The sequence below is a fragment of the Rhincodon typus genome, chromosome 2, assembly GCF_021869965.1.
Source record: "Rhincodon typus isolate 14 chromosome 2, sRhiTyp1.1, whole genome shotgun sequence".
Classification (NCBI taxonomy): Eukaryota; Metazoa; Chordata; class Chondrichthyes; order Orectolobiformes; family Rhincodontidae; genus Rhincodon; species Rhincodon typus.
This window is the reverse complement of record NC_063333.1, coordinates 101189246-101201770: the sequence shown is the minus strand read 5'-3', so window position 1 is coordinate 101201770 and position 12525 is coordinate 101189246. Positions and strand designations below refer to the sequence as shown.

The following is a 12525-nucleotide window of genomic DNA, read 5'->3' as shown; positions in this document are numbered from 1 at the left end:
CAAATATATTCCCGGCAGCCCCCTGGTCCTCGCTGTCGCCTCTCTCTCTGCTGCTGGAAAATGAAGTGACATCAGATGACTATAACAAAACGTACTGCAGGAATCATCTGCAAATCTATCAATTGCATTGCCACATTCTGTGCACAGTGATGACATGATCAATGCACGCACTGCTGACAGGGAGGGAAGGCAGAGTGTGGGCAGGATAAAGGCTGGTATTAGAGGTGGGGAATGGGAAGGCTGGGAGTAGGAGTGAAAGCAAGGACTGCAGCTGGAGCGGGGAGAAGCTTATAATGAGAGCCAGCCTTTCTTTTGCACTGGAAAGGCTGACAAAGATGGGATGGTCGCAGGGAGAGGGTGATAAGGGAATGCCCAGAGAAAGAAAAGTAAAATGAACTTCAAAGTAAAATAAAATCGTTTATTTTTGCCATACAAGATACCTTTTTTTATTTTAAATTTGCACCACCTTTAGGTAGGTAGCTGATTCCCATCGCTTGAGAATGACATGATTTTTTTTCCAATGAGTAATGGCATTTACAAGAAACTGACTAGTTCATAAGCTAGTCCGAAGGGTGGTGCAGTGGCTGAGTGGATAGCATTGCTGCCTCACAGTCCCAGGGACCCGGGTTCGATTCCACTCTATCTGAGTGGAGTTTGCACATTCTCCCCGGGTCTGCGTGCATTTCTTCCGCGTGCTCTGGTTTTCTCACTCAGTCCAAAGATGTGCAGTTTAGGTGGAATGGTCATGCTAAGTTGTCTATAATGTACAGGTATGCATAGGCTAGGTGGACTAGCCATGGAAAATGCAGGGTTACAGGGTTAGGGTGGGGGGTTGGGGCTGGATGAGATGCTCTCCATTTGGCCCACTGTTTCTACACTGTTGGGGTTTCTAGCTCTAACTTTACTCTTGAGCCAATTGGATGACACTTCAACAAATATCTTTGGGAGTCCATATACACCTCATCGTGAGTATTATGAAATGTCAGTTACTTCATCCAAAACGTTACTTAAATGGATTTATCCCTAACCAAACTAAGCAGTTCCTTAATTAATCAGCATTTGCCCCAGATTGTTGTTTGTTAAAGTTTCCTCACAATCGAGGTTAAACCAACAAACCTATAGTTGATGGGTTTATCTTCACACTCTTTTTTTTGAATAAGAGGGCACATTTGCAATTTCCCAGTCCTCTGACACTACACTGAGTCAAAGGAAGATTTGGAAAATTAAGGCCTGTATCATGGTGATTTTTACATTCACTTTCCTCATTGGATGTATCTCGTCTGATCCTGGTGCCCTATCAACTTGAAGTACAGACAGCTGATTCTGATATCGACTCTTCATCAATTTCAAGTGTCTGAATGATCTTTTCTTTCACTTTGATCTGTGCAGCACCATCTCCCTTGGTGAGCTTAATGTAGGATGATTGCAGTGATGTTCTCAGGCAGTACTGTCGTTGGGAATAGGCTGTGTACCTATACTCTAAAGCTGTGAAAATTAATGCAGAAGTGTTTCTGCCATGCTTAGTACAGTCACCACAGCTTGCAAAGGCCCATATTCTCCTTAAAAGATGACGATCCTCCAATTTCCACAGGATTCATTTCTGGAGAAAAACATTCTGGAAGGAGACGTGGTTCATTGGGACTGAAAAATCTCAGCTACTATTCCAAAAAGATGTTTTGTCATAATATCGAATTCCAGACAAGACAAAGATGATACTAATAAATATGCAAAATCAAAAAGCCTGAGTGTTTGATTCAGAATGTGAGTTCCAAGCCCAGCACTCTATTTGTAAATTGGAGTTATTGATATCAGCCATCCAATTTTGCTCCAATTGTGGGATACTATAAAATTACTTCAGAGAGGAAGGCTGAATCCAGTGTTATTAAACCTTTGCAAAGTTCATTGTTTAGGCTCTTAACCTGGAGAACTAGATGTAAGAAGTGAATCTCGAAGTATAGGTTAATAATGATCTGATTTATAAACTGTAGAAAAGTACAGCTGAGAAATTTGACCTCTGACAAATGTGGACACCGAGTGCTGGCTTGGATAGAATGGATTATACCCTTTGGCAAGAGTGCTGAATGGAATGATGGATGCCATAATATATTTCAGATAGGTGATCTACTCAGAGCTTTCCCAGACTATTTTCCAAATATGGACCTCTTAGGTATTTTATGGATTAAATTGCTTTTTCAGAGCCAAGTCCTGAATGGAATATTTAGTCATTGTTGTAACTAAAGGCAGGCTTGCATTTATATAACGCTATTCAAAACATCTCAGTAATGTGGTCAGCGGCCTGGTCTGCAACAAATTATTGGTGTGTACCCCGGTGGGGGCGGAGGAAGGAGAAAGGCAGCTGTCTGCAGCTCAGCCAGAGACAGAAGCAGCAGCACAAATAAGATGAGAGGCCAGGCAAGGATGGCCACTGTCAAAAGGAAGAAATCCAAAGCCACCACAGCTTCCAGCAGCAGATCTGGAGAAAGAGGAAGATGGTCTGCACGCACAAACCCACCCCTGCCACCACACGGGCGAAGGGCTGGGGACAAGGTGACCACTACCGCGACCACCAATACCACCTGCACCATCAAAACCACTGCAACCACCAAAAAAACCTAACAGTCAAACTCAGCAACTCCCACAAACAGCACTGTGACAAATAGATAAGCTGCTTTTTGCCATGTTGATTGAGAGAAACATTGACCAGAGTACTGTGGTAACTGCTGCCACCTTCAAAATTGTACATTTGGATCTTTTGCATCCACCCAAGCAGATGGCTGGAACCTTTCTGAATGTCTCATCTGAAAGAGATGAATGAAGGAACAAGGGAAAATTATGTATTGCCTTTCAAATTTCTTTACAAGTCCTTTGTCATATTGAGAAGGAGAAGGTTTTTCAATATTGGTTTGCACGGCATACTTGGCTTTAAAGAATCCTGTCGTGTAAATTATGTCCAGGTTGAATCAGCATTGACAGATCGAGCATTATTGATTTGTAGTAGTTCGGGTTAATAATTTTTGAGGGCCCCAGGCTGAAAGTGTGCAGTTTTTGGGTCCAAATAGCAGGCTGGATTCTAGGAATGTATTCAAGTTGGAAATGTGTCCTGCCAACTGGAGCTACTTGATTCTCCTCAAGTTGTGAGCACCATGTTATACTAAAGCCAGGTGGGGAAGGTAAAACAAAGCCAGGTTTTATTTGGAATAGATTCTATTCTGTGAAACATAAGCACGTATCTCCTGATTCCATTCTACCCCTGTATCAGTAGGTGTTTCTTTAATCTCTTTTGAACTCCAGTGTAACAAATTGAGCTAAATCAACCAACTGATCAAATTAACAAGTGACAGCCACGTTTAAGGGATGTTGTGCTAGAAGTCAATTTTTCAAACAAAACTTGATTTTAAAACTTAAAGTTATTATCTTGAGGGAGATGTTGCATTCCAGCCCTTGTGGAACCCAGCAGTAAAGGAAGGGCTCAAGCATGTCGCTAGACATAGCATGCTCCCTCTCCAAAGGCATTCCAATATGATTTAGACATGGAAGAGGGGAAGGCAGTCCAGTCCAACAATCCCTCCATAGCCTGCTGCCTGGACCTGTTTTTTACGGCCATCTTGGCCTGGAAGTAATCATCCATCAGTGCCTTCCTCCAATATCTACTTGATCTCAATAAATATGATTAACATACTATTAGAATTTCTTGCTGAATGATGTATTCGCTGTCCTTCAGTAGTTCAGGTGGTGCAGGCTACGAGTTCACGTTACTGCCAACTGAGCTTATTTATGCTGTGCTGTGCAAGACAAGGTAGCTTCCCATGATGTTTTTGGTAAGGGGCATCTGGATGATGCGCACTTTTTTTCCTCTTCAGATGGTTCCAACATTGTATGTGAATCTAGCTCCAAATAAGAAATCCTCTACTATTCTCATGAGTTCTTTGTGGACTTCTGCCGCTTTTCTGGCTCTCACGTTGATCTAATCTTGCAAAAGATCCATTTGATCATGGTTGGGAGCCACAGAAGGTAATGCAAGAGCGTATTTGTTTGCAAGTTTTTAATTTCAATGGCTTTAATAAAATAAGATAAATTTAGGGTGGCATCTGCAAGTAGTTTATTTTTAGCCTATATTGATCAGATCAAAAAACTGTATCCAATTCTGAACTGAATTTCCAGCTGGCTAGTCTTGACAAAACTGTTTTTGATTTGCACCCTATGGGAATTGTGGTAATTATTTCTTTCTTTTGCTTTACAGTGATATAGACTTAGTAGTTTTTGGGAAATGGAAGAACCCACCTTTACAGTTATTAGAGCAAGCACTACGAAGACGGAATATTGCTGAGCCACATTCTATTAAAGTACTTGACAAAGCTACAGTAGGTCACTCAGGAGAATGTCTAATCTTTTTAGAACTTTTACTTCAGTGTGATACTTGATTCAAAAATTTCTCAACTTTACAGGTACCAATTATAAAACTGACTGACCAGGAGACAGAAGTCAAAGTAGACATCAGTTTTAATGTAGAAACTGGTGTGAAGGCAGCTCAATTTATCAAAGACTTTGTTAAGGTAAATATGACAGTATGTGAGTGGTTCTCATCCAATTCATTTGACTTGGTAGGCAATTTAGGTTGTTAATTGAATGAAGAGATTTTAAGTGTTCTGTTTCCAAGGTTTTAGTTCCAGTGCAGCTGGTGCTATATGTGCTAATGTGTTGTGGCTCAACTCTTGACTGATTATGCTTTGAAAGTTTTGTGTTTCGATTATTCCAGTAACTAAAATATGAAACGTTGATCACTTATAAAAATTGGTGACGGAAATTGCATGATCCATTGTGTGATGACTTTTTGCATCAATGTATATTTTATTTGGCATCCTATCTCTATGTAATACTATAACAGGGATAGGAAGCCACACCTAAATCAGGCTTGCTAACACTGGATTCACAATGCACTGAAGTTGAAATATTTAGTGACCGTCAAAATTGTTCAATTATTCCTAACCAAACTTTGCAAATAACCAATCTTGGACACCAAATTTATAACTCAAACAAAAATTAACAATTAATTATTATCATGGTATTTTATCCGAACACAGATGAACACAAGACAGTCTAAATAAACTAAGAACCATCTTCTTTGATCCCCAGCCACTACACTCAAAACAACAGACAGACATAGTTAAGAGATAAATTACAACAAAAAGCAGTCATACGTTGCTAGCTCAATAAATTTCAACTATGAATGCGAAGCCTTAATGAAATCTCCTGGTTTGTATTGCAGACGCATAGGACTGTATCTTGTTAAATTCTGAAGTCACCGGTCAGTACAAATAGCTTCTGGGGACTTGTTGTTATTTCTTATAGACTGGGGTTCTTTTATCAGGACTTTCAACGAGTTGCTAACTGGAGAATAACTAGAAAGTAAAACAAAAAAAAAAACCAGTTTTGTGGGTTCCAAAGCAACACTGCCTCCTGCCCAAAAACCCAGTCAAAACTAATTCACCTGGTTCTCCCTTGATTGGCCAATTCAACATCCAACCAGCTGACAATCTCTGCACATAATATCTCTGTGCTGGTTTGTTTATAGTGTTCTCGGAGCAGTACTTGCATTATTTTTCAGGCCAGTCCCCAACAGCTAACATCAATCTTGTGTGTTTTTTTTTGTTTAAAACATGCTGCTGTTCAAAGTTTGATTCTCAACATGCAACTCACCGTTCTAAACCAAAAATAAGAAACACAAGAGAAAAATAATGATGGTCGCAACAATAAATTCAAACTGTATAATAAAATTTTAATTATGCAAAAGTGTTCAAACTGGGAATGTGAATGAAATGGATATCCAGTCTTGTGTTGTAGATCAGAAAGCATAAATTATTCTTCCCCATAGTAGTATTCTGTTCAGCCAGTAAATCTCATCAGCTGAGCTTATCATGAAGGACTCTATTTCACAACTCTTGCCCTTGCCTGAGATGTGGTGACCCTTGGATTAAACCACCATCAGCGCGCTCTCGTGCTGTGTGTCTGTCTGTCTCGTGCTCACTCTGGTATTGTGTTTCCCTTACCATTTATAATATCCCATCCAAATCAGGTGACACATACTTATCTAGCTTAGCATGTTTTTTTTTTAAAAAGAGTTCTTCGTGTAAAGGAACCCAAGCCATCCAAGGGAGACATTTTCGTCATTTCTCCACTTGGGTCTGCTAGATCATAGCATTATGTTTCTGGAGAGGCTTGATTTTGAGGTTTTGTTTCTAATGGCAAACTGTGGCAACCTGCAGGTTGGCTATTCTTTTTTGCGCAACCTTCAATGAAAAGCCAAGAATAACCAGCTGGTAGCTAAATTGTCAAAAACAGTGTTATCTTATCAGTAAATATTCCAGGGTTTTCTGTTAGTCTTCCTCATCTTTGTTTCATATGACTGGCTTACTGAGAGAGTTAAACCTCAGTCGTTTTATTTGTCCAACATGCTACCCACTGTAGTCCCTGAATGCAGATTTTTGTTGTATAGTTGTGTTGTTCTCTTTATGAAATATGAGAGCAAAGTAACGTCTGTACATATCATGGTTTACAATACCTTGAGAGTGAAACTGTGACTAAGGCATGTTACAAACATAGTTAATTATCCAAATAACTGTGCTTGTAATCTATTTGTTATAGCTAAGTCTGTTTCAGATACCAGATCTTGCCATTGATCTGAAGCTCTAGCATACTGTATTGACAGCATCAGAATTAGTGACTGGGGTGAGAGTGTAATCAAGCCTCCCTCATTTGATGACAAAAAGGTTAAGCTTGCTATCCTAGGATATGATGACTTTCTGGGTTCATTTCGTGCAAAGATTAAAAATTGATCCCAATTCCAAAGTTGGAGAGAAACAAAGTAGAAATGTTACTGAAGTAAATGGAAAGATAAACAAAAATACTGGGGCTGTACTTGTATTCATTCCAGAAGCCTGGCAGCTAAAAGTGGAAATTTTGGTATTGGGGATATAGGGAATGTTCACAGCTGAGGAAATTCTTTTTGGAACAACTCTGCGAAGAATAAAGCATGTAGACCACAACTGGCTATTTCACTTTATCCGGAACAGCAGAACCTGGGGGTAGGGCTGTATTTGTAATACGACTAATTCAGAACTAACCTAGGAGGCTCTAATGCAATGAATGATTGGTAAATCAATGAAACCATATTTCTAGACTGATGGCTGTAGTTGGTTATGTCAGTTCATTTTGTGTAGCTTGGAAAATATATTAAGGATATTTGAACTGTGGTGTACACTGTATGGTAAATGTGATGTATTGAAGGAGCAGTTAACTTTGGGCCCACAATTTACAAAACTTTCTCGTCTCATATAGGTCTGTTGCAGATAAGTGTCAATTCGTTGAGCAATAACAATAATTGATTATTATTTCATGCAACAACCAGAAAAGTAAGCTAAATGAACTTTAGTTTTTTTGATCAAGCAATTTCTATCCTCCTGTATAAACACTGAATATCCTTGACTTGTTAAAAACTTTGGAATAAAGAGCTTTTTGAAATAAATAAATAAAATTTAGATTTCCACAAAGATATTCATGTTTGGTAACACAAAAACCTGATATTTAAACTAAAACTCTCAATTATCCAGGATTAAAAAGTGACTGTAGATATAGAATGCTTGTGGCACAGTGATAGTACTTCTACTAGGCGGCCTGCGTTCAAGTGCCACTTTCTCCAGAGTTTTACGTTGACATCTCTGAACAGGTGGATTAGAAAATACCTAAGAAGTAGTGACAAAATAAGCTGGTTTAGAAACATAAAACAGTACCTGAATAAGTTGGTATGCCAGACCTGAGGTTAATTGTAGACCTGCAGTAATCTGCCAAAATGTATTTGAGTTCAGTTTGTGTGAGTGATTAAATAAGCAAAATCAATACAGGCCTGGGTATTTTCTGAGTACAAAATGGACAGATTGAATTCAACATTATGGAAGAAGATTTTGGGTATTTGTTTGAATTTGAGCAGAGAAGTAATGCAAGTGCAATCGTATATTGTACATTGGTTAAGAATCTAATGTAAGTATGCAATGAATGAAATCCGATTTCCCCAGGTGTCTCACAATAACTAGGGCATGACATCAGCTTCTTCTATTTGCAAAGTAAACGATGATGAATAGATCCTAAGACAGATGGTGAATCATCAATCCAGGCACCGATCCTTTTCTTGACCGTAGATTCTTTAACTGATCACAGTATTACATACTTGTATCTCCTACCCACCTACCAACCAGTTAATGCCTGGACAATCGGGCTCTCTTTTCAACTATGCTGAAAAATTTTAATCAACGTGTTTGGGCACAACGTCCTTGTGGAGCTGGTGGGACCTGAACTGGGAACTTCTAACCTTCTGCACCATAAGCCCTCTTAAATGTGATCAAGATTAATTAGCCAGTACTGTCAATTTGTTTATTCTTAACCTAATACAATTAGTATGACATTACACAGAGCTGAAAATTAATCCAAAAAGAAAACTTTTAACTCATGGGTCCATTAATATTTGCCCACCATTTAACTCAATAATTCTGTTTGTGCTTGCCTATTTGTTTCCCTATCCCTTCACCATTCATTTATCCAATCAAGTTATGAATTTTGGTTTGTTTTTTGCCTGAACCACTAACCCTGGAAGTAAATTCTATGGTCTTTGATATTTCTATTCCTCTGTATTACAAATCTCTTACATTTAATCTTAAATCTTTTGGTTACTTGTTCTTGGACCGTTTATTGCTAATTAATTTTCTACCTTTTCATAATTCTAAATGGATTTGACTCGCTGCAAAAACTATTTTTTTCCTATCTCTCTGTACTTCGTCTCCCACAAGGAGTATCTAAATGACCCATAGGTTGTGCTGTCTGAAAAGCATCAATATTCTTTCTGTAATATGAAACAAATACTGCACAGTATTCTAATTGCAACCTTACTAAAGTTTATGTACACTTGTTCTTCATTTTTATGCCCTATATGTGTTGTTAAAACTGGGATTTTGTTAGCTTTAACATTTATTTGTCTGAGCTATGACTTTTTAAGGACATGTGAGCTGTTTTCCTTCAAATCTCTTTGATATTTCACAGCACCGACTTACGAACAAATGAAATAGGAGTAGAAGTGAACTATTCAGCTTCTTGAGTGTGCTCTGCTACTTTCTAAGGTCATGGCTGATCTATTTGTGTTTCAAATGCCATGTTCCCATCTGCCTCCAACAAACTTTGATTCACCTGGCTAACAAGAATCTATCTACTTCCGTCTTAAAAATATTCAGTGATCCCACGTTCGCTACCTCTGAGGCCAAGTTCTAAAGTCACGCAACCCAGGGAGAAATAATTTCTCCTCGTCTCAGCCCTGTAAGGTGGCTTCTAATTTTAAAACAGTGCTCCCTTGTTCGGGACAACCCACAAGAAATCATCCTTTCCACATCCACCTCATTAAGATCATTCCGTGTTTCATGCACTTGAATCAACTCACCTCAGTGGAAGCAAGCCCACTATATACAACCTATTATCGTAAGGTGGTCAACTGACTCATGGTATAAATCCATTAAATCACCTGTGAATTGCCTCGATGAATTTGGATCATTTGAAGAATGATACAAAAACTTGAAACTGTATTGAAGATGTGATGTCACCAGTGTTCTGTGTAACTGAATCATGGCATTCTTATTTTTGAGTTCAATTCCTCTTGTAATAAAGAATAGCAAGCCATTACTACCTTGATTATGTGCCGTAACTGCATACTAAGTTCTTATAATTCATCCACAAGAGCACCTAATTTGGTCTGCACTTGGGAATTTTGCGGTTGTTCTCTAAATGAGTAATAATTCTGCTTTTTTTATGCTATCTGCTAAACTGAACAACTTCACAGATTCACACATCATAGTCCACTTATGTGATTTTTGGCCAGTCACTCAACTGTCTATGTTTGGCTTCACCTTCTTCATGTTGTCTTCTATTAAAATGTTAAGCGAGTTTTATTTTTAACATGGAACTTCGTAATTGCCCACCTTGAATTTATCTATCAGTTTCTCGCCTCTTTTTCTTCCAACTTAATCAGTTTCTTTAGGCATCCTGCTAATTAACTATGCTTTCTATTTTGGGATTATTTTTGTAAAAAAATAAAGCAACAACCTCTTGGCTTCAAAACAAAATTATTGTGAACAGAACTAAACCCTATGAGGCACAACCATCCACTTCAAGTTGTACTGGAAAGGCTATTTTAATTATTAAAGCTGCTTAGTTTATGTAAACATTTTTTAAATTGCTTACTACCCACCCCTTGGTTTTAAGCTTGATAATCTTCATCAGTCATCTATAGTACATTGTCAAAGCCTTTTCTCAAGTTGATGTATTGAATGCCATATCCACATTTCGGAGATCTGTTAATTGTTCTACATAAATCTGTGCTGGCTGTTTTTGAACCATGAGCCTTATCTAGACTGTGGTAATTTCCAACTTGGTATATAAATATTGTTTTAAAATAATTCGACCAGGGATTTTAAGATAGCTTCGACTAATTCTGTCTCCCTTATTAAAAGGACTGGAAATATATACTGGACTGGCCACTGCCAGTCTAGCATGCATTTGTAGTCTACATAGTTCTGGAATGTTTTTAAGCTAACAGCAGTTTCCTCCCATATCTTTCTTGGGATCCTAGAAGGTATCTTGTTTCAGGCCTTGGCCAAGTTTAAAGGACTTAAGTAAAATTTTGTAATTTAATCAAGAAAAACTTACGTCAAGTGTAGGATTTTAAGGATGCTGTTAAGGAGAAAAGGAAGATGGCTAGAGGTTTAGGGAAGCATGTCAAGAGCCTAGGACCAAGATGACTGAAGGCACAGACCCAATCCTGATTTGAAGGAAGGAGGAAGTATACAAGGAGGTGGAGTTGGAAGAATTCAGATTTCTCAGAAGAACGTACGGTTGAAAAATACAGGAAGGTACCAATACGAGGAAGATGGAGGTCATGAAGGGATTCGTAAATGAAGATGTCAAGAATTTTAAATTTCAAGTTATTGAGTAAAAGGGAATCAATTTAAGCAGACACTGGCCATTTGTGAGCAGGTCTTAAAGTGTAAGGTAAAATACGAACAAGGTTTTTAATGAAAACAAAAAGAACTGCAGATGCTGTAAATCAGGAGCAAAGACAGAAGTTGCTGGAAGATCTCAACATGTCTGGCAGCATCTGTGAAGAAAAGATCAGAGTTAACGTTTTGGGTCCAGTGACCCTTCCTCAGTTCTGAGCTTTTCCAGCAACTTCTGTCTTTGTTCATGGTTTTTAATGAGCTCAAGTTGATCAAGTTCAGCCATCATTTGGATAGTCAAGAATGGAAGTTGTACAGTACGTTTGAAGAGTTCAGCCACACATAATGTCAGCACTGGTGAGGAGGTCATATAATGTGATCATTGTGATAGAGATCAGGAGTCAAATTGGAACCCAAGTCTGGTTTAACCTTTGATATTGGCCTAAGAAAAGAATTCAATCAGTGTTGAGGGTGCAGAGCTTTTGGCATAGCCTAAAGGCATAGGTTTTGATCTTCCCAAAGTTTAACTTGGCGAAATTGTAGCCTATCTTGGGTATCCAAAAGGAGTTTGACAACACTCAGTACTGTTGGAGGGTAGAAGTCTGTTGAAGAAAACATAATATATTTTGGTGAGGTGAAATTCTCATGCCAGTAACTCCATTGAGTACCATGAAACAGTTGCTGAACAAGGAACCTTGACCATAATAATATTGTTGAATACTTGCCAAACAGTTCCTTGATTTTGATATGGTATATCTTTGTTATATCCTTGGAGTGAAATGTTGTGTCAATATTTGGGTCCTGTTGTTTGCAGAAAACACACAGTAATCTCAGCTGTGATAGTTATGACTTCAACATTGAAAAACATGAAAAACCATTTGGAGGCGTTTGCAGGAGCTTTTTGAAATGGTAAAAATGGAAGATGTTTGCAATGTGCAAATATGTCCATGGAACATGTGTCTTTTTTTGGTCTCTGATAATCTGTGCATTTTGTCACTGTTCACTGTTAAGTCGTGGTGAATGCAATTATTCGACTATTTTGTTGACTTTAGCATTCACTTCAAGCTTTGTTCAAATGCTTTCCCAACTATTTTGTTGGAAACCATCCATTGTAAGTCAGTATTGTTAAAGGTACCAAGTATTCTGTAACTGAGAATTCATGCTGTTCTTGTGTCTTCTGCTCCACAAGTTCAATTCAATAATAGGAGCTGACTTTAGCACTATAAATCAATTGAATTTCTTTGATCAAGTTTTTTTTTATGTTTCGAGTTTATTCTTGAGCAGTTTTTGTCTTACATTTGCATGAATTCTAAATTTATTTTTTCTTCACAGGATTATCCAGTATTGCCTTATTTAATACTGGTCTTAAAACAGTTTCTTCTTCAGAGGGATTTAAATGAAGTCTTTACTGGAGGAATTAGTTCTTACAGCCTCATTTTAATGGCTATTAGCTTCCTACAGGTAAAAACATATATTCTCTTCAACATATGGATATGTT

The 12525-nt window shown here is 38.2% G+C and overlaps 1 protein-coding gene across 5 annotated transcripts in view; it reads left to right on the top strand.

The window, feature by feature from the left end:
* Positions 1–12525, top strand: part of tent4a (terminal nucleotidyltransferase 4A) — a 38752-nt gene that overhangs the window by 7121 nt on the left and 19106 nt on the right. For all 5 annotated transcript variants that reach the window (XM_048614848.1, XM_048614843.1, XM_048614834.1 and 2 more), the window contains exons 3-5: positions 4241–4361; positions 4446–4553; positions 12360–12488. In XM_048614848.1, the coding sequence (XP_048470805.1) occupies positions 4241–4361; positions 4446–4553; positions 12360–12488 (358 nt within the window). The remainder of the gene's footprint in view (positions 1–4240; positions 4362–4445; positions 4554–12359; positions 12489–12525) is intronic.